Here is a 20620-nt window from a genome sequence, read left to right as displayed (position 1 = left end):
GTTCTCGCACTGCGTTTGGAGTGCAAGCAAGCGATGGCGATTGTTCTCTACACTATCTAAACACCAGCTTGCCCTTGAGTCGTACAGTCTGGGAGGCGTGCTACGTGAAATCCAGGATAATCCCCATAGTAGATGGAGAAACTATGTCGTATGTACGGTACTGAATGTGCGGAATGCAGACTGAGGTGCAATGCGAGGAGCAAGTCAATAGATGTCGAGATTCAATCAAGCGGGATTCCATAGTACAGTGTAAACTGAAGGAGCATGAAGTGGGTATGCAATGCGCGGTCTTCGAGAAGTGAGGGAGGGGAGGGGCGTAAGGGACGTGGGGGTGTTTGAGGAAAGAGAACGCATAGAGCAGGTTGATGATGAAGTGTACATAGCGATAATCAAGAAAAGGTGGCGCAAAGCCAAGTCGCATGGAATAGTATTAGTAAAAAATGAACACAAACAAGAGAATATGTCGTGCAATCAAGAATCGACCAAAAAAGTGAAACAAGATGGGTCGATGTGGGAATATTGGAGATTCAAGATGGATCCATAATAGCGCGACGTAAGTACCCAAGAGCATCCCCTGTCACTCACTCATAAGCCAACTTCCATACGATTGTCCACCCAGCCACGGCCACCAAGAATTTCATTCAAGAACCCCTTGCTGACGCCGCCCAGAGGGCTAGCAGCAAAGACGTCACCGTCCACCGCGCGGATGTCATCCATAGCGGCACGGGCACGCGAAACGACAGTATGCATGGCGACAAGGGCAATATCGGAGCGTAGCGCAGGTTCCGCACGCATCATACCTCGAATCAGCTCTCGCAGCTCGGCGCTCAACGTTGCAAGACTAGAGTCGATCTGTGAGAAGTCTTCTCGACGCAAGCGATGCCAAGCGTTGCCCCTGATGTATGGGTGGTGAGACGAGATCGGCAGTGAACAAGTAAGTGAACTTACTGGTCAGGGACGATGATGTTAGTTGCTGTTTCGAGTATCGTCATCCCCAAACTGAAGACGTCGGCCGCCTTGCTGTACCGCCCTTGCAGAACCTCAGGGGCCAGGTACAACTTATCCCCTTCTCGCTCAAAGGAAGATCCGCTCGAGGCCTCAGACGAGGGCGCTGGGCGGGGCCACAACGATGCCATGCCAAAGTCACCAATCTTCAGCCGTCCAGAGCCGGTGATGAAGATGTTGGCGGGCTTGAGGTCAAGGTGAATGACGCCTGCATCGTGAATGTAGCGCAGGCCCTTTTAGGTGAGCGACAATGCACATCAGCATTAATCAGTCAGCAGAATCTAAACGACTTACCGCACTCAGCTCAGCCAAGATCCGCCAGACCCGACCCTCATCCAACCGTGGATATGACCGTCCATATGCTGACAAAAAGTGGGCAAAGTTCCCCAATGCGCAAATCTCCGTATGAATGAATAGCGCCTCGTCTTCCTCCCAGCTGTCGATGTACGCCAGTACGTTCGGATGCCCGCCTCGTGCTCCAAGATGTGCCAGAATGTCGGCCTCCTCACGAAGCCGTAGCCTGTCAGACAAAGACTCAAGCATCAGTACAAGGGATCGGGATTCGCCAGATAACGAGACCAACGAATGCCTCAACCACGCTTCGCGGATTGATCAGCTAGGCAGCCCGAAGACAATCTAACGATCGCGCCGCGAAGACCGTGATCTGGGCGACACATGTCCGTCTCAGATTGGAATGTGAACGCACCGCGATTTGAAGCCCTCAATACGTTTCGACTTTTTCACGGCGAAAAATTCATTACCCATCTCCCGCGGGCTAGGGCGGAGTGCGTGGTCCTTGTATCGCACCTTCATCACCCGCCCGAACTCGCCTCTCCCCAGCTCGTCTACCTCGATAAAGTCACGGTCGAACCGGCCCAACCGCCCGTCATCCATGGGGGATGACATCCGTCCCAACGGTACGCGTGCTGGGTGGGCATGCGTTTGTGGGCGCATGAAAGTCGGTGCACGCATTGGCGTTGGCTGCGGCATAGCCAACGCGCCAGTGCGCAAATGTCGCATCGACGCTTCGGCGCTGGGGGAGTTAGTGGCCGTTGATGAAGTGGATGAGATAGACGGTGTAGTATGATCACCGGAGAAGTCAAGCCGGTTCTTGAGGGGTGAAACAGGAGCAGGTAGGCGCTGAGGCGGAAGTCCCCAGACTGCACGAACATTAATTGACGATCTAAGGAAGAAACACTATACGTACCTTTGGGCGTTGCTCGTGTCGGCGTCACGCTGTTGGAACCACAAGTCTCGCTACCACTCGAGAAGGCACCGCTACTGCTCCTGCGCATGAGCCAGTGCCCCTTACCGCCCTTGCCGTCTCCACTCGCCCGCGCGAACCCTGGCAGACCACCGGATGGGCGACCAAGTCCGAGGCCGTCGTACATGCCGTCCCGCCTAGTGCTAGGACTGACATCCTCATCCTCATCCGTGTCAGTCTCCATCGCCAGTCGAGATAGACCGCCTCTCGTCTTGCCCTTCCGTGATGTCTTGTTCTCCTTGCCCAGAATCGGGAATGCCGCCGGTAGACTCTTCCGTGGCTTCTTGCCCTTTGCCTTTCCACCCTTTGGCGGCAGGTCGTCGTCAAAGCCAGGAATGCCAATCTTCGAAGCGACGGCGCTCTGCCATGGTCGTTGGCCGAGGTACGCTGTTTTGATTTTCTTGACTGGTGTCCCGGGAACTCTCTTGGGCTCGTTGCACGCTTGAGAGGTCTGGGTGACGCCGGCTGTCAGAGTGCGTAGGATGAAAGCCTCGATGCCATCCGCCGAGTCATCACTGGCTAGCCCCACCTCCGTACCAGGCCACCCTGAGTGTGGACTTGGCCCAGAAATGGGTGTGACAAGCGCCTGGTCGTCGCTGGTAGAGTTGACCGTGCTCACAGAGGTGGACGCCTGCGGCATAGATGGCATGAATACATCGTCGAGCAAAAGGTGCGGACCATTGCCATCCTCATCACTAGAATATAGCCCTATACCCGAGTCGCGAGGCCTGAACTTCTTTGGGATTGGCGAGGGCGTCTCGCGCTTCTGCTTCTTCTTTGGGCTGGGCGTGTCCTTCGTGAACGAAAAGGACGTCTCAGGAGGGCCACTGAAGAACAGGTCCTCATCGTCGGACGACTCTTCTGGCCGTTTACGCGGGGCGGGCGAGGAAACAGGCGAGGAGATTACGTGGCTTGTCTTGCGCCACGCGGGAGTAGCAGGGCTGTCGGGGCCCGCATAGCTGTGCCTGTTCAGCACCTTCGGCCGCTCCCCTACGCTACGGCTGAGTGCCTGCAGTGCAGCGGTGGAGATTCGGGGACGATTGACAGAGCTCGCGCCAAACGCCACATTCGGCTTGCGAGGGGGCTTCTTCGTAGTGGACTTTGGTTGAGGTATCCGAGGCCCAAAGAATTGTGTGGCCGAGCTAGAACTAGCAATCCTGTTCATGGCACCCTTTCCCTGCGACTGAGTCCGGATCCGTTGCAAGGTCCCAGGCGTCAGTCGGCTACGGGGCACGGGAGAACCCGCCTCAGACGATGTATCCGAACCGTGCGACATACGGCGTGGTCGTGTGGGAGGAAACGCCACAGAACTTGAACACTCGGTCCTTAATATATGCGCGGCTGTTGAAGTCTGTGTTCCGATCAGCTTATGGCTTATTGTGGCAAACAATGGCAGTGTCATACCTGATGTTCTAAAATGGCAGGTGTGTTCTGCACCGACTCCAATAGTTCTGCCGACACCGGTCGTGAGCGCGCCCGCCGCTTCGTGATGTGGCCGCCGGGTGAGATCGCCTCTGCGACCTCTTCGTTATTGGCCTGCCCCGTTCTGATAAATAGCTCAAGCGCCGGCGCCTTGAGGGGCCCTGTGGCCTTTCCCTTGCCTTTCCAATGTGCAGAGTTGTGTGATGGTAGTGCGACTACTTGCTCAAAGAGGTCGCGTCTTTCGATCTCCTCGGGACCTGACTCGTACCCGCTTTCATTTTCCGCACGGCGGAGGTCGGAAATTTTAAGCATCGTCATTGTCTCTGCCTGTCGCTTGAGGTCCGTGTCGCCTGTATTCTGAGGCGTGAAACGTGGCGCTGGCAGTGGTGCAAGACGGTCGAATGCTACCACGCCCGACTCACCCTGCTCACGTGGGGTCACAGACGTGATAGCCAGAGGTGTAAGCGCACGCGTGCGCTGCGGCGTCGCGCACATGCTTGGCGTCGGCTTGCGCTTTAGGCTTACACCCAGCTCGATGTTCGGATGCAGCGCATTCACCGGCTTCTCGGACAAGACAGGACGGACCGGCGATCCCTGGGTCCGCGCAGACCGCCTGACTGGTGTGCGGAGAGGCGTGCGGAATGGAAGAGGCGAAGTCGGTGGTGCCATCGCGCGACCAAGCGGAAATGAAGTCGGCGGCGCCAGAGAAGAGCCACCCTCGTCATCGTCGTGCCGCGATAGGTGGGCTCGTCGCGGTAGATACGTGTAGGATGATGAAACCTCCGGAGACTGGAAGACGTCGTCCAGGTCCATGGGCTCCGCGGACGGGAGATTATAGCGCCTCAGAGGTGACGGCGTGAGCATTGGTGAGTCGTAGGAGTTGGCCGCCGAAAACCGCGGGGGTGTCTGGAAGCTGTACGGAGTGCGACAGGACGGAGACATACTTTGGTCGCGTTTTGAGGCACGAAGAGAGACATAGTCGGTATTAGGGGTAGATGCAAGCATAGTATTTGTTCGACAAAGCCAGGAGGTAGCGCGTTTCTTGTCTTGTGCGACGTGTCGCAGCTGGGGTCGAAGTCTTGAAGACCGTCGTCGTCGTGGTTGTCGTCAAGAGCGCAAAAAGAGCGATAGTTAAAATCGGGACAGAGTATTTGTATGTTTTGGGGCGTGACGGAGTTGGGAAGAGGAGGGCCAAAGCTCACACCTACTGCCGCCCGCGCTTCATACCGCGTGTGAATCCAATCAACAACGTCATGTGATCGAACATCGTGGCGTTATATTGCCGGAGTTTCTGACTCCGCGCGCACTAGCTGTGGCGTTCTCCGGTGTTCAGATTCTACATATTTGGCAACTGACATATGTCTGTCACATTTCAATAGCCACTCGGACGAACAAGGATTGTAAAGGATAATATCTACGGTGACGTTCCTATCGTCAATCAAATAAGCATTCCCGTCATTCAAGCTCAAGCTGACAGCGTGAGCAATCTCATGTAAAGTCCGAAGTCGAAACTCTCTCATACCGGTCTAGCCATCATATGCATTATGTCAACACTCGGTGAACGGATGTCGTGAGATCGATCTGCCGATCATGCAATAATGTGAACGCTAGAACCGCTCGTCTTATTATGCTGCAAGGAGCCTACAAATCAACACTAGCAACCGTTCAAAAGTGACTAAGTCCGGTGTTTGTATACACAGCAGATATGGCAATCCTCGAGTCGCATTCCATGATGTCCTCAGTCGGACGGAGGGTTGAAGCGAGGCACGTCGTCCTACAGGATTGATGCTCCCATCGTCATCATCATAATATTCAGGCGTCCTTGGGTCGTCTGGGGCTGAGCCCAAGCTGGCAGATACGCTGTCATAGGTACGACAGTCCTCTGATAAATACAGACATATATAAGCATAAGGAGTCATTTCATCTGGCATACTTGACATATGGCCAGAGAACGCCATTGCTGTCGTCCCGGCAGCCAGTACCAGTCATTGCCAATATCAACACACACCACTTGACATGGATCCGAACGCGGTCCAGTTGATCACGGAGCTGGTAGGCTGCAAGACGGCGCAGCCTGGCATAACGCTGATTGCCTCGTCTACAGTTGACCTCCACTAACAGGTGCTCTGCAGAGGCGGGAGATCCTATGCAGAGTATCTGGAAGCGACGCAGTTACAACTACTTGTCCCGAGTGAGCGCAGGGACCTATATCACCGTGGAGCACGTGGTATTGCATAGCCTGACTGTACTACCTTCTCGTGTCCAATGGCGCATAGTTCGTTGTGGATATATTGGAGCCTAGACTTCCTTGATAGCAATATGGAGCGTTCGGCCTCAAAGAATCACGACACGCCTTTTTGAACACTAGCAATACACCGCCACCGGCTGTAGTGCACGAGGATTGGCGACTTGTATGCTCAAGGTGGTGGGATACTGTCGCGCTGACAAGAACTGGATACCGAGCTCTTCGGAGGACCAGTAGATTCCAGAGACAGACTATACAATAGACGTTCGCGAGCCTGCTATGCGATCCGCTACCTGTCATGCGAGCGTCAATTCAAACATCAACTGCGTCGACAGATGCACGCACATCTCGGATATATGGCAATGACAGCACGTGCCCTACGCCTGGTAGTTGTCGCAGGAACGTCAGTATGACCGGGAAGAAGTCCCTGTGCAAGGCATGCAGACGGTCAGCATCTGCCGCGCCACAAGCATAGGTCGGCGCACGCACCCGAAAAGATTGAGGAACCCAAACGTCTCGACGACAAAGCCCACAAACGGCCACTTGAGGAATACGAGGAGGATGCCGCCAATGAAGCATGCAGTCCCGCGCAGCTTCTGTTTTCGCGCGAAGAAGTAAAATGTCTTGTGTGGGCCGATAATAAGGGTCAGCCCTGCGAGGAACAGCAACTACATAGTGTCGATCAGCTCAGCACTGTCGCCCCATAGCGTGAGAGGTTTCGCGAGGCCTACATTTCCGAGTGCGAGCAGCGCGCCGTCGAAGAACAGCATCACTCCGAGGAACATAAACAGCGCCCCAAAGGATGTGAGCGCGACACCAATTTCTGCAGCGCGTGTACCGTATCGTTATTGAACCGCAAGCAGGATAAATGCAGGGTAGTATGCGCACTCTGTCCATCAGAAAGCCACATCTTGACTGCTCAGCTCTTGTATGTAGTGTACGCTTTAAGTCCAAAGTGCAGAGATAGCCCTGGCGCTGCGAGGGTAATGGACAGAAAACGGGCGAGACTGAGGCAATCGTGTGTTGGTCGTGTCCTGACGCGTATGTACGTGTCCATGAGCGCCCCGTTCACTGTGCAAAGTGCGATCACGTGTACAGCGCGATCACCGACGCGATGCAGACGCGGCTGTCCACAAGCTCAAACAGTGGTGCCATCTTCAACTTGAGGTCCTTTGCAAGATTGTGTCACTTGCGCTTCGCAAGGCGTTCACAGCACAATCAACACAAGCCGACAGGATATATAAGTTACATTGTATGTAATGATACAAGTTAAGCGCGTGTAAACCAGACCAGCAGACCCTATCGTGTATGTAGACATGGCTGGCGGGGTAACATCGCAAATTGACAAAATCCCAGACATTACAGTAGGCTAAGCGTCCGGCGCAGGCCGGGTAAAGTGTGCCTGCAGGTCGTACTGGATCCATTACGTACCGGTCGTGCGCCCGCCAGCAGGGTGCGGCCGCGAGTATCATAACGACGACAGATATGAGATAAATACTACTTGTGTGCCATAGGGACACACTACATGCATGCCATGCAGCGCAAGTTCGGGGGTAACTCGATGCATTGTCCAAATGCGGATACTGCTCGCCAGCCAGTGTCGGTGGCCTAGGGTGCCACAATGTCATTAGTCTTGCAGATCCTGAGTCGACCAGACGTGGTCAATGAAACTAGCCCGCCCAAGCTTTGGCTTTGGCGCCGGTATTATAGGCCGCCTTGATCTATCGCCGATCGGTGGTGCCGTGTGTCACGCAGTGCGATAGGGGCCAGAGGGGACGGAGCCAAGGCAGGCATGATAAGTGAGGACAGGAGAAGACAAGACCAGAAAGTTTCGGACGTGGTGTCCGGGCATATACATGTGCGACGCGACGCACGCGCGACATGGGTGCCAGCACCGAGCTCCCAACGAGCACCTGCGTTGTCCACGTTGGGTCGATGTCGCGGCCAGAAGCGCCGTATCGCTCATAGTCACGGGAGCCATAGACACTACGCGGCAACGGAGGGAGCACGGGTGGCAGCCGCGCGGTATGTCGCGAAGAATTACGATGTTCCTGGCGGGGCGGAGGTGCTGCCGTCCTGCAGCAGTAGCTTCTTTTGGCGGTCCTCTGCATGTTTCCGCTTGCGATAGTCTAGCGCGCCAACAACCCATTTCGGCATGTCAACCTGGCGATCTCGATCTTGTCGCATGAACTGGTGGTCCTGCAAGATACGTTAGTACGAACACCTCTCAACGTAGCGCGCATATCACCCACCAGCAACTCCGCGTACGTTGCCCGCATCTCAGGCACTTTGTGCAAACACCGATTGACGAAGTCTCTGCAATCCTCCGAGTACGTGTCTGGAAGCTCGGGAGGATCCCCGTGCACGATGGCAGTGAGCTGGGCGAATACGTTGGCGTACGTCTCCGGCGGGTACGGATACCGGCCTATCGCCATCTCGATCATCGAGAGGCCCAACGACCAGACGTCGGAGGAGACGGTATACGTGCCGACGTTATTCTGCGACTCGCCTTTAATCCGCTCCGGCTAAAGATCGTAAGTGGTAGTGGTGAAGGGAATACCTCAATTAGTAAGAAGCAAAGATCTGGTGGTTAACAGTCACATACCGCCATGTAGCTCTGGCACCCGATATTCGTCTTCGCTAGCGACTTCTCAAGCTGCCCAGATACACCAAAGTCACATAGCTTGATTTCACCTTTCGAGTTCACCAGCACGTTCGTCGGCTTCACATCTGCACGAGTCATACGAATCAGCCACCGACAAATTGTGCAGGACGGAGACGCCAGACGCACCGCGATGGATTATTTGTAATTCATCCTTCAAGAACTTTAGCCCTCGGACCATGCTCCCACTAATACGCCCGAGAACATCCTCCGGCACGCCCGCGCCTTGCAGTTTGTCAAGCGAGCCCGCGTCCATGTACTCCATGCAGTAATAAACGCAACTAAGACCCCAAATAGTTCAGCAAGCGGCTGATGCGGTGATGCGATCCACTCACGATTCGATGAAGAATGCGCCGTAAAACTCAATAATCTCTGGAGATATGGCTCGATGAAGAATATCAAGCTCCATGATTATTGCGTTTAGCTTCGACTCATCGAGCTCCAGTCGAATTTCCTAAAGATGGGCCGCATACAATCAGTATCACGCGTCATTGTTCACCCCACACGGAAGGGCAATTTAGGAAAAATCTTGCACCTTCATGGCCATCGCGACATTCGTGGGCTTATGCAGAACCTTCTTAACAGTCCCGTACGCGCCCTTGCCGAGCTCGTCCTCGAGCTGTAGCTGCGACATACTGATGGAAAAAGACGAGCCATTGCTGAAGTTGACGCCCTGCGCGTGCAGCACGGCCTTCCCGCTGAAGTTGAGCGCTCCGGACGGATCGCTACCGGTCCCGAACATTCCAGTCCAGTCAGGTTGCATGCGTTACACAATGCGTGGTGATCGGTAGGAATGGAGACAATGACGAAGAACGCGGCGCATGGTAAGAAATAGATGAGCGCACTCCGGCACCGTGTGAGACTAGCACGCACACAATCTTCCCGAAGTTCGAGAAAGGCGTCGCGAACTGACTCGATTGTCCGCGCCTTGGTTCATTGTCTAGGAGCGGGCGTCCCCCTCCAAGACCTGCGCCCTGCGGACCTGCGCCAAGAGGTGGTAGGTGCATGCCTCCCGGAACATCGTTGGGGCTGAGTTTCGGGAGACCCGCGCCTTTCCGGCGGGCAGCGAGGCCGCCCAATGTTGGGGTGGGACGGGAGGGGCCCGGAGACGACGCGGGAAGCTGTCCGGGCATCGCAGGTCTGTCGTTGATGACTGTGCGGGCGAGCGCGGCAGCGGCACCGTCCACGGACGCCGATGATTGGGCACCGCGCTGTGCAAGCTGTGGAGTGTCAGGTCGGAAGAGCACATTGAGCGAGATGAGGTAATACGCACTGCGGCCATTTTGGCCTGAAGAGAGGGCGGGATTGGGGTGGATCCGAGCGGGCGGCGGTTGTTGAGGAGGCCTCCTACGGAGCGGGTGGGCTGCATGGGGCGGGACTGGAGTGCGCCGTCGTTGGAGAGGGTGTCGTCGGACATGGCGACGCGGTTGGCGGAGAGAACGGGAAGAGGAGGAACGGAAGAGGGGGAAGAAAGGGAGAAAGGGTAGCGAGCGTCGGGAAGAGAAAGGGAAGGATGGATTATAAACGGGATTGCGATCGGCGAATAGATTGTACTTGGAATTGGTAGAGAGCGGTCCCTATGGGCTGCGCAGATGACATCAGCCCCAGCCGACAAGCCGCACCGCCTCCTGCCTTCTTTGGGCTTCCAGCGCATTCTCCGCTGGGCGGAGTGTGAAAGGAAGGGGCGGGGGCACGCAGACGCCGGGAGACGCTCCACGAACACGGTAGATGCGGTGGCTGCTCGGTGGCACTCCACATCGCGCCCTCATCCAGCGTGTTCCCCTCGACGATCTGCCCACCCTGCTCTCCCCGCTCGTCCTCGGTGCGCCCCACCTCTTCACCCTGCACGCAGCCCCGCTGACCACGCCTTCCACAGCCGCCGTCCCCGTCCTCCTCGTTCTCCTCCGACTAGCATACGGCCAGCTGACTGCCTCCCGGAACAAGAAGAAGCAGCGAACCATGAGCTACGTCGTGAAATGGGGGAGGGAGAGGTGCGCCCTCCTGCTTCTGCTGATGCACACTGCCTGACGCAGCGTCCCTTTCCCCATCCCGCACACCGTCCACATGCGGCCGCTATTCCTGCCATCTTCCCCACACTGCCTCTATGCTCCGTCCCGCACAATTGGTGTCCTATGCACTCCGCATCCTCGGTCGCCTTCACTATCGCCCCATCCGGAAACATTCCCGGCGCACTCCTCCACGCCGCTACGTTATGCCAACAGGCTGCATTTCCCACTTCCCCCTCCCGACACCAAGCTCTCTGCGATTCGGCATCAGCTCGCGGAGTATACCCAGCTCCCCGCGCAGTCCTTTAAGCTCATCCACGCCGGCGCCGTCATGAAGGACGACAACGCACCATGTAAGCTCCGCTTCTCATCTTTCGCGCGCATTCGTTACTTCTCTCGGTCGCTGTTCCTTGGCGTTGTGGAGCAACCGCATCTGGCGCTACTCACCGTGGTATCGCGCACCCAATATAGATGCCTACACGTCCGTCTTGTGCGTTGCTTCGCTGCGATGCGACCGCCGGCTCGTGTTAACACATGAGGCATGGCGTCACAGTCGCCTGTCTATACCGTCTGTCTATCATTCACTAGCGTGCCACCCAAACTACCGAGCATCGTCATAATTGAACATTTGCACTCCCAAGGTTACACGACCTGACACGGCATATATTCCCCTGACGTCACTCATGTATCATTGTCGTGCCCTCGTTCACAGAACGGCGGCCCAAACCGCTCATTACCACTATTACCCCCGATTTTTTCATGATCCGTAGCGGTAACCCTTATCTCTGCCTATCAAACGACGACTCCCTGCTATTCTTACTTGGCCACTCTCGCCCCTTCATATTTGCATCCTCGTAATGCAGCATACTAACTGACTCGTGGCATTAGTATCGGCGTACGGCTTAAAACCCAACTCTACGATCGCCCTCGTCGGGGGCGGCGAATCGCCGCCTTCGAGTACCAAACGCTCGCGCAAGCATGCAGAAAAGTCCACATCCGCCGAGCGCACCGAGGCCAGCACGGTCGCACAGATCCAAGGCGAGCTCGACGCTGTCCGCAACAACCTGCTCCCAGACGTCGACGAGTTCCTCACCGCGCTCGAACCGGGGGCGATTTCTACAAGCACCGCCCCAGCACCAGCGCCCGCGCAGACAACCGGGCTGCGTCAGAACCAGCTCGGCGGGCGCCAGCAGGACCTTGCGCTAGAACATGTGCGGCTGGGCGAGCTGCTGCTACAGGCGCTTCTTCGGCTAGATGCGATCACCACTGAGGGCGAGTGGGAAGATGCACGCAGAGAGCGCAAGGGCGCTGTGAAAGAGGTGCAGGCACTCTTGGATCGACTAGACGGGGGCTGGCGGACGCGGAAGGCACAGCGGGCCTAAGTGACTACCTAGATCGAACGGGACCCTGGTTAGTGGTTGCACATATCTTTATAGCGTTGCGAGGGTCGGTTCCAGGGCTTCGAAATGCACGTCATGACCATCGTTGGCACCATGATTCCCTGAGCCAATCTAACGCCGCTAACCGACCCCAAATGAATCTCCCCGCTTCGCTCCAGCGGTCTTCTGCGAGCTCATCACCAGCTGACTGCTCTGCTGGTTTAGGTTGGGCCAGTATCAGGTCCGGATACCCATTAGCATTTAGACCCTATAACACACGAAGCCCTTCTCTATCACGAATGGAGTCCGAGTACGTATGCGGTGACGTCCGCAGCACCCCCTGATGCAGATGTCGCCCGCCGTCCCGGGCGTCCGGCGCTAATGCGTACAGCCGTGTCTCGCTAAAGGATGCAGCGAAGTCTGGCAGCGCGATTCTGCGGCTGGGAATCTCTACTCAGATCTGGATCCTATTAGCAGCAAGCGCAGCTGATAGCGTGCTCCGGCTGATTCTGGGGTGCGTTAGCGTCGCGCCAGGGCATCCCTGCTACCTCTGAGCTTGGCACCGTTACGCTACATAGGGACCTACTGAGGTATGATCCGCAGGCAAGGAACTTTCCCTGGAGAACGGAATTCAAATGGGAGACTGCGGGTCCCGCCATTGACGGATGCAGACGACCAGGAGTCTGGTGCAGTGCACCCGCGCTCCGACTGAGGAAAAAAAGAAAAAGGCGTGAAACCAGGATCTCATCCTCGAACAGCGTAAGCGACTGCTCGTCGCGAGCGCTCGCAGATTCTGGCTTACAGCATGTCACGCTTTGCACACTTCGCCACCATGACTGGCTGGTCAGCCCTTCGCGAGAACGTGATCTATTGTCCTAAGCGACCTTCAGCCACATATGGGCGCTTCAAAGCAGCAGAAAGTTACTGGTTTTCTAGCGACATATTTAGGCGGCGATTTTGACCGCCCTTGCTGGCTCTGACGCCTGCGATCCTGCAGCTCACCCGAGCACGAAGCACCCGGTCCCTGCGTGAGCTTCCTGCGCTGCCCGACGACAGTCGAGCTTGGGCGGCTATCCCGATGTCCGGCGTCGGGATCTCGGGTGCGCGTCGGGACGAGCGGGTCTGAACGCTTTCTGAGTGCCGGACATCGATGAGCGTCAACCTTGGCCCGAGCCATTGCTACGCCATCAAAGGCAATGAAACCAGGCCGTCGGACGACGCAGCCGCTCGAGGTCAGACAGGAACGACCGGTGTGAGTGCATGTGTGCCCGTTGTGTGCTCATATGGGAGTGGAGCCGAGGTTCGACGCAGGGACAAGCCGTTTTGACCCTATACGTCGCGGGCAACAGCAGATGGAGTACGTGGATCTTACGCGTCTGTCGCCCCCAGATAGAGTCGGATAATAATCTCACCAGCGTTTCTGCAGTCATGTACCTGGATTGTTTCGGTGCACACTGCATGCGGGTAGCTTGCGATTTTATGCTTGTACTCACCGCGTTCAGAAATCATTGTCGTGAAAGTGGCGTCGTCGTTGATCGTTCGCCCTTCACCATCGTCTCGGCACCGACGGTGGGCGCAGGACTGGCACAAAATTAGGGAGGCCCGATCTCTTCAATGCCGGGCTCCACCTGCGATCGATTTGATCGAGGTGTCAACAGAGACCCTGCTCGATGATCATTGGTTCGCAGTAGCAGAAGTGACCAATCACCAGGGCCATTTCCGCCCGGGCCGGGTACAATTCTGTGGATGTTGTCTCTGTGGAGCTGTCCACATGTCCTGCATCAGTTGGTATCTACGCTCGGCACCGGTAAATCTACCTGAGATTGGCCGTCGTGGCGCTAACACACATATTGCGATATTACAACGGAGCTCGAGGACATCGGACATCCACGGCTTGGTTCGGGTGGACTCTTGTGGGTGGCTCGCTGTGTATCATACAGTGGATCAATATAATTTAACCTGGTGTATCCAGGATCTTGGAACAGCACGCCAAGACATCTCCCGATAGCACAAGTTACAGAAATGCTGTCGTCCGACCACCAATGCCCAACGGGAATAGAATTCTGAATATTTGATGGGAAGGCGCAAAGTGCAAAAGGTCGAGAAACGAGTAAAAAGGGACCAGGTTTACGCTTCACGCCGCGTGCCTTGACTCTCGATACGGGGCTTACTCGTCGTAGTTTCACGCAGCAATATAATCGGGGGAGGGGGGCGCACGGGGAGGAGGCGGCCCGCATCCGGGTCATGCGCACCGCCTGCCTCCAGGACGAGTGAATCCAAGATGGATGCGGAGATCGGCGACAGCAGGCGTTAGCGGCGGCGCCACGCGCTGCTTCGCGTCTGACATCGTCGAGCTCGATGCCGGACGGCCCAACAATGTACTAGAGCTTGGGTACGATTTATGACCTATACGATACAGCGATGAGGGGGACATTCAGGATGTGGTAAGGGACGACACGACTCACATGGATCCCGGAGGACATCTATGAGTGGGTCGGCGTGCAGAGCTACCGGGTGGTAGCCGTAGCTGTCACTCACCGCGTAGTGCGTCGCGGCCGAATGTGGGACACTCTCGGTGGAGTCGAATGGTTAGATTTCGACTACGCCTTGCTGGTGGCGTTGGAAGAACATGATTGTGAACATGGCAGCAACCACAGCAATAGCACCGTCAATCCGACTAGACAGATGTATGCCAGGTTGATTGGGCCGAGACACAAGAACAGGACAGAACATACCGCGTCGCCCGCTTTTATAGAGGAACGAGACGAACTGTGTTAGGGCCGCAGTAGTTGATGTACCACGAGGACGCTGCGGGACCATCTTGTGAGTGCAGGTAGTGGAACATGAACCAGTAGTCCAAGATGGTCATGTTGTGCAGCTGCATCGAGTACATTTTGCAATAGAAAATTCAACAGAAGCGCGGGGGTTACCCTGGAAAGACTATACGGTTTACACAGGTGCAAGACGTGTTTTGCCGTCGCAAGCTGGTCCGAGGGATCACAAAAAGTGTCATGTCATGACGGTGTGGTGGAGGAAAGTGCGCTGAAGCTGGAAGGATAACGTCAACGGATTCGGTCTCGTTTGTTTTCTTTTCTTTTCTCTTCGATCTTCCATTCGCTTTCATTCTTCCTCTCAACGAACGACATAAAATTACGCACATATCTCTGTTTTGGCAACTCTAAGGCTTGCAATGACGGCGTCGATGGGGAGAGAAAGCGGCTGTCGCACGCTGATCGACGGTGCCGGCATCGTCACGCACCTGAGGGCGGCAGGTCGCGAGCGTAAATATGACGCGTCGGGTACATACACCTTCGAGAGGCCGAGACTTTGACAGCCGTGGACTCGACCCGGAGACGTCGAGTCTTGCTTGCCTGTGCCCGGAACGGGGCTTCCATCCTAATGTAGAAAATGTTCTTCTGTTTCGGTCTTGGTTTCGATCACTTGTTGTTGTGTGCGTCAGCAGAGAGGGTACGATGACACTCCTGCAAGGGCTTCCGTGTACTATTATAAGCCGACGTCGGCGTTCGAGGAATGCATCTTCCCTCTCTCGCACAAACCCTCATTATCTCCTCTCATAACTCGAACCATTGGCGACAGAGGCTACTCACGAACCAGGTCAGTGTTGAGTTCTACAGAAGGTTGTGACATAAGTGCGTGGTCATTGGGATCTGCTTCGATCGATTCGTGATTCGTGTATCTGCGCGTTGCCAGTTGGCCACTTGGTTTTATCAGAGCATCTGATGATATGAAGGCTGTACGGGCAGATCAAATACGGGTTATGTGCGCAATGCGAGGGGCGCACCTGGTTCCGAATCGCGTTATGGGAGCTAGTCCACGATGAGACAACAATGAACGCGTTTCCAGCTATATATGCCCTGGCTTGCCAATATAGCATCATATTCCTGGAATGGGTGGACCGTTACGGACATGCGATTCATTAACACGAAAGGAAGTCAACAGGTAGAATCAATTGAGAAGAATGGGACTGCGTTGTCGAGGACTGAGACGAAGACCCAATGCAGGACTTTGATGGCCGGGAAGCGGATTTGTCCGACCGATCACCCGACGCGATCGAGTGATAGTCGTCCTTGCACACCACTCCTCAAACAAAAGCAGAATGGCCGCAGACAACACCATGGAGATCTCGTCAGTGCATTCACGCTCATACTGTGCATTCCTGAGCCGCGCTCTTCCCGCAGCTCCATCCTCCAGGGAGGCTACCAGCACCCGCTCTCCCGCTCATGGCAGGCCCGTCGCCATCTCACAAAGTCCATGCTCATGTATCCCATCTTCATCACCGACGACCCCGACGCCAGCGTCGACATCCCCTCCCTCCCGGGCCAGAGTCGCTGGGGCGTCAACCGCCTCGACGAATTCCTCGGGCCCCTCGTCAAGAAGGGCCTCACTAGCGTGATCCTCTTCGGCGTTCCCCTCAACTGTGTCAAGGTACGTCTTCCCCGCCCCCCTCGATCCCGCTTCTGACCGCATACACCCATCCTATCGCACCGTTGCACTCCAGGACGAGCGCGGCACGCCCGCAGACGACCCCACCGGCCCCGTCATCCTTGCCGTGCGCAAACTCCGCGCGCTCTTCCCGGAGCTCTACATCGCCTGCGACGTCTGTCTCTGCGAGTACACCTCCCACGGTCACTGCGGGCTCTTCGCCGCGGATGCCGACACGCCCGGCACGCTCGACCAGGGCCCCTCCGCCGCGCGCATCGCCGAGGTCGCCCTCGCCTACGCGCGTGCGGGCGCGCACTGCGTCGCCCCCAGCGACATGATGGACGGCCGCATCCGCGCCATCAAGCGCGCGTTCATCGACGCCGGGTTTGCCAACCGCTGCACGCTCATGAGCTACGCCGCCAAGTTCGCGAGTGCCCTGTACGGTCCTTTCAGGTGCGCGCGCGGTCATTGCTTAGGATGTATGCGGCAGAGTGTGACGGACGCTGACGGCGTGTAGAGATGCTGCGGGCAGCGCCCCTGCGTTCGGAAACCGCAAATGCTACCAGCTCCCCCCGCAGGCCAAGGGCCTCGCCCGGCGCGCGATCGTACGTCCTTCGCTCCATAGCCCGCATACAAGGATCCCTCACGCACAGCTGCCTCCCTGTTCGATCCGTGCAGCAACGCGACGTCGCCGAGGGCGCCGACATCATCATGGTCAAGCCTGCGCTGCCCTACCTCGACGTCATCCAGGACGCCGCGCAGCTCGCGCCCGACCACCCGCTCGCGTGCTACCAGGTCAGCGGTGAGTACGCCATGGTCGTCGCCGGTGCGCGCGCGGGCGTGTACGATCTTCGTGTGATGGCGTTCGAGACCGTCGAGAGCATGGTCCGCGCAGGTGAGTCCCGGTGGGTTGGATAGTGTTTTGACGCGGCACTGACCGGTGCTGTTGCCTAGGCTGCACGCTCATCTTGACGTACTTCACGCCTCAATTCCTGGACTGGCTCTCAGAGTGAAGGTGCAGGAGCATGTAGCAGTGAAAATGGACCAAAGGCGGGAAAAAGATCATGTAAGGGTACTGAAGTGTTGTGCATCATTGGAATCCAGCTGCTGTATGTAGTACAAAAGGCAGTAGCGCGTCTACTGTCCGTTATCGTCCCAGTACCTGCTACAAAGAGTACATATTTATTTGTATGAAGTGTGACATGACGACAAGATGCTACAGAATGGGAGATATAGACTAGGAGAAGAGCTCATGTCAGTCGTTACCGACGGCACATTAGCGATGGGTAGCATAGGCATGCGAGGGAAGCAGGGAGATAACATCAATCGCATCGAAGACTCCAAGCATCGTTCGAACCATATATACAATACTGATACAAGACATCCTAACAAGGAAAGAAGTCCATAGGTGAAGATACACACACGAACAAAACCGGTTGATGCTGCACAGAGAGTGAACTAATCGATAAAGAGAATATAGTGAAATGATTGGGAGGGACCAAACGTGAGCGGAGTTTTGGGTAGTAGTAAGACGGGTATATAGAGGGAGGGGAAGACAGTTGAACGGGACTTGAGGAGATAGAGGAGGATTGGGGGTTGAAATGGATGGAAGGGGCGCAGATACGAGAGGAGATGTATTTGAATAGGAGGTCAGGTATCGGACGAATGAAAAAGGCAAACACGATTCTGCTGATAGTCGAGAGGCAGCGCCAACTTTGATGATTGTGCATGGACATAGAATCGATTGTTGATATCGGGGGGTGTCGCCCGTAAGCTTGAAAGGACGCGGTCACGAGAGACAGTGCATATGTTCCACGTCTAGAGGTGTCTGGCGATTGATGCACGTTCGTGAGCCTACTTGTCAAGCACAGACAACTATAAACATACCTTGGTATCCGGTTAGACAGGCAGAAGCGCGAAGGGATCCAGTCCCACATACGCTTCACGTCGTCGAGCCGAAATAACTTCAGGTGGGCACAGTCAACGCGAAGACTATACCAGAGGACGAACATTACTCACCAAAAGACGTGGGCTGCACGCTGCAACGTCGGGATTCCAGGGGGGATGAGGGGCTACCACTAGGGTTGCACGCCATGCCATCCTTACCTCGTCTTCGTCGGTCGCTCAAATCGTCTCTCGGATTGCCGCTCTGAGTGGTGACGTCAAGCAAGGGTGTGATGTTTGATTAACCCTCGATCGCTATGATTGAATCAACGCTGAGACGACACATCAGCACTGGACTTGAATGTGAACGACACTGGGCAGCGCTTAAGCTTACCTGGAACACGATAGAATTCTTGTTCTTCTTTCCCTTCCGTTTCCTCTTCTTCTTGTCGCGGCTCCAGCCGTTCACCGAGACCGGCCCCGTGAACACATTGCTGGGCGCAGGGACGTCTCTGGTTGGTCCAAATACATAAGCATCGCACATCTCTGAGCCGAGAACAACATACATAGCTTCAGGAGCTTCAGGTACGAACTCTGGCTCGTCCTTCTTCTCGCACTTGATGGTGGGACCGGTGTCCTGTACATGAGGTGTTAACCAAGGTCATCGTGTATCATGTGCAGTACTTACCCGTGTCGCCGTCTTGGAGTGCTTGACAGTGAAGAGGAGCACCATAGCTAATATTGACCAGCCGACCAGCCTGTCGACATGATCGATTGATGGCGAGTCCAGTAGGGTCGGTGAGGTTCCGTTGATCGACGACGACGGCATGTCCCAGTCGAACACGTCCACAATGTTGATGGTGTCGATGGAGGGCGTCGTGACCGACTCCTCCTCGGGTGCCTCTGTCAGCGCGCACATTGACTGCGCCGACTGGGTGTGGTACCAGATGAGATGGTCGAGGAACGACGACTCGGGGAGGGCATAGCACCACTTGTCCCCGCCGTGGTAGTCGTCGCGGCCGTCTGCTTCCTGAGCGAACGGCTCCTCGTCCTCCGCCACTGGGCAGGTGAGCTCGTCCAAGCCCACCAATGATGGCAGCACGTAAGAGATGGAGAAGTTCGAGAACTGAGTCGGCGCTCCAGGCACCTTCCAGTCCAGCGTGAACTCCTCGTACACCTCCCACTGCGCCGCCGAAGGTGTCTTCGTGTCGACACAGACCACAGGCAGCCATCGAGGTTGACGGATGGTGATGCTAATGGCAGGCTCAACCTCAGTGTTGACATCAACAAGTACAATATGGCACTCACCCCGACAGCTGCAGGTACTTGAGAGGACCACCAAGGCTGGGGTACCCGAACGTACGAGCGGCGTGGTCGTATGCGATGAAGATGTTGGTCGTGAAGACCAGGTAAGAGATGAAGAGCGTGATAAGGATCATGATGGTTCGAGGTCAAGTTGCTGAGAGGAGGAAACGGGGGATGGGGGGCCTTTTATACAAGTTGAACATGGAGATTGAGCTCCGACGTCACTGACCGTCAAGCAAGTGTCAATGATCGACAACGACGCATCGAGCAACCTCTGTCGGGTGGGTGTGCCGTGGCCCTCTCCACGCGTGTTTTCGTGAGTGGGCATTATGTTTGACGGCAACCTAGCCTGATCTCAAAGCTCGTAGCCACACGCTGTTAAACGAGCAAGTTATGAGGCAAGGGAAAACAGAGCTCAGATCGACGGATCGTGATCGAGATTACTGGTGAAGAGACATACCGCGTTTTGAGCAATCACCTCGTACATGGCTGGTAATCCTTGAATGCGTCAGGATTGCATTCTTGGTCATATCCAGCACGTACTGATCCGTTCTCCGCTTCCGAAGTGACTAGAATACCGTACGTTCGTCTTTGTGCATCACCAGAGATGACCTGTCTATGTCATATATACGTCCGCCAGATGCGCCGACGCAGGCAGAAGTACTATCAGAGCAAAACAGCTGTATCACAGCATGTGTAAGTGAAAAGCACCGACAACAAATACAAACAGAGAAATATAGCTCACGGCATTTCAGAGAAAGACATCAAATGTGTTTGCGAAGTCAGCGTCCTGTAATGACAATCTTAAAACAGCCATATGAGATACATAGAACTCTCGATCCAGGGAAAGGAGAGAAAAGAAGAGACTATGCACTGTGTGCCAATGAGCCAATGCGCTCGGTCACGAAAGGGACAGTGGCCTCATGCTAGGATGCTTGTGGAGGTTCCGCGGAAGTTAACATACAGGGTGGCAGCAGCGATGGGCAGCCAAAGATCCAGATTCTC

The 20620-nt window shown here is 55.8% G+C and overlaps 8 protein-coding genes across 8 annotated transcripts; 3 read left to right on the top strand and 5 right to left on the bottom strand.

Annotated features, from left to right (window-relative positions):
- The first annotated feature begins 14 nt into the window (after window positions 1-14).
- Window positions 15-576, top strand: POSPLADRAFT_1038637 (hypothetical protein). Its single transcript, XM_024477416.1, has one exon. The coding sequence runs from the start codon at window positions 281-283 to the stop codon at window positions 542-544; it is 264 nt and encodes an 87-aa protein (XP_024343278.1). The 5' UTR covers window positions 15-280; the 3' UTR covers window positions 545-576.
- On the bottom strand, window positions 520-4555 carry POSPLADRAFT_1177961 (hypothetical protein; the record flags this gene model as incomplete). Its single annotated transcript, XM_024488556.1, has 8 exons — window positions 520-895; window positions 949-1238; window positions 1300-1525; window positions 1712-1931; window positions 1974-2165; window positions 2204-3620; window positions 3674-3805; window positions 3911-4555. 8 exons carry the CDS (start codon window positions 4553-4555, stop codon window positions 586-588), a joined length of 3432 nt encoding a protein of 1143 aa, XP_024343277.1. The 3' UTR covers window positions 520-585.
- Window positions 4556-6158: 1603 nt separating this feature from the next.
- Window positions 6159-6944, bottom strand: POSPLADRAFT_1166506 (hypothetical protein). Its single transcript, XM_024487923.1, has 5 exons — window positions 6825-6944; window positions 6668-6759; window positions 6426-6604; window positions 6282-6363; window positions 6159-6229 (listed from the first exon to the last, which is right to left on the bottom strand). Exons 1-5 carry the CDS (start codon window positions 6844-6846, stop codon window positions 6188-6190), a joined length of 417 nt encoding a protein of 138 aa, XP_024343276.1. The 5' UTR covers window positions 6847-6944; the 3' UTR covers window positions 6159-6187.
- Window positions 6945-7976: 1032 nt separating this feature from the next.
- On the bottom strand, window positions 7977-9361 carry POSPLADRAFT_1133548 (hypothetical protein; the record flags this gene model as incomplete). Its single annotated transcript, XM_024484361.1, has 6 exons — window positions 7977-8135; window positions 8189-8461; window positions 8542-8666; window positions 8728-8879; window positions 8934-9052; window positions 9134-9361. 6 exons carry the CDS (start codon window positions 9359-9361, stop codon window positions 7977-7979), a joined length of 1056 nt encoding a protein of 351 aa, XP_024343275.1.
- Window positions 9362-10557: 1196 nt separating this feature from the next.
- On the top strand, window positions 10558-11986 carry POSPLADRAFT_1043907 (hypothetical protein; the record flags this gene model as incomplete). Its single annotated transcript, XM_024478410.1, has 3 exons — window positions 10558-10589; window positions 10821-10957; window positions 11493-11986. 3 exons carry the CDS (start codon window positions 10558-10560, stop codon window positions 11984-11986), a joined length of 663 nt encoding a protein of 220 aa, XP_024343274.1.
- A 1589-nt stretch (window positions 11987-13575) lies between these two features.
- Window positions 13576-14876, bottom strand: POSPLADRAFT_1043906 (hypothetical protein; the record flags this gene model as incomplete). Its single annotated transcript, XM_024478409.1, has 6 exons — window positions 13576-13746; window positions 13846-14046; window positions 14146-14149; window positions 14236-14389; window positions 14449-14554; window positions 14754-14876. The coding sequence occupies 6 exons, from the start codon at window positions 14874-14876 to the stop codon at window positions 13576-13578; spliced, it is 759 nt and encodes a 252-aa protein (XP_024343273.1).
- A 1224-nt stretch (window positions 14877-16100) lies between these two features.
- Window positions 16101-17439, top strand: POSPLADRAFT_1053119 (hypothetical protein; the record flags this gene model as incomplete). The annotated part of the gene is made up of 6 exons (XM_024480347.1): window positions 16101-16129; window positions 16183-16429; window positions 16503-16879; window positions 16944-17031; window positions 17105-17321; window positions 17381-17439. The coding sequence occupies 6 exons, from the start codon at window positions 16101-16103 to the stop codon at window positions 17437-17439; spliced, it is 1017 nt and encodes a 338-aa protein (XP_024343272.1).
- A 637-nt stretch (window positions 17440-18076) lies between these two features.
- Window positions 18077-19749, bottom strand: POSPLADRAFT_1133446 (hypothetical protein; the record flags this gene model as incomplete). Its single annotated transcript, XM_024484347.1, has 7 exons — window positions 18077-18200; window positions 18314-18390; window positions 18446-18465; window positions 18533-18575; window positions 18705-18947; window positions 18999-19563; window positions 19619-19749. The coding sequence occupies 7 exons, from the start codon at window positions 19747-19749 to the stop codon at window positions 18077-18079; spliced, it is 1203 nt and encodes a 400-aa protein (XP_024343271.1).
- Window positions 19750-20620: the final 871 nt, after the last annotated feature.

The sequence above is a fragment of the Postia placenta genome (assembly GCF_002117355.1).
Source record: "Postia placenta MAD-698-R-SB12 unplaced genomic scaffold POSPLAscaffold_2, whole genome shotgun sequence".
In the NCBI taxonomy this organism is placed as follows: domain Eukaryota; kingdom Fungi; phylum Basidiomycota; class Agaricomycetes; order Polyporales; family Adustoporiaceae; genus Rhodonia; species Rhodonia placenta.
The sequence above is the reverse complement of the archived record's forward strand: the minus strand, read 5'-3'. Positions and strand labels throughout refer to the sequence as shown.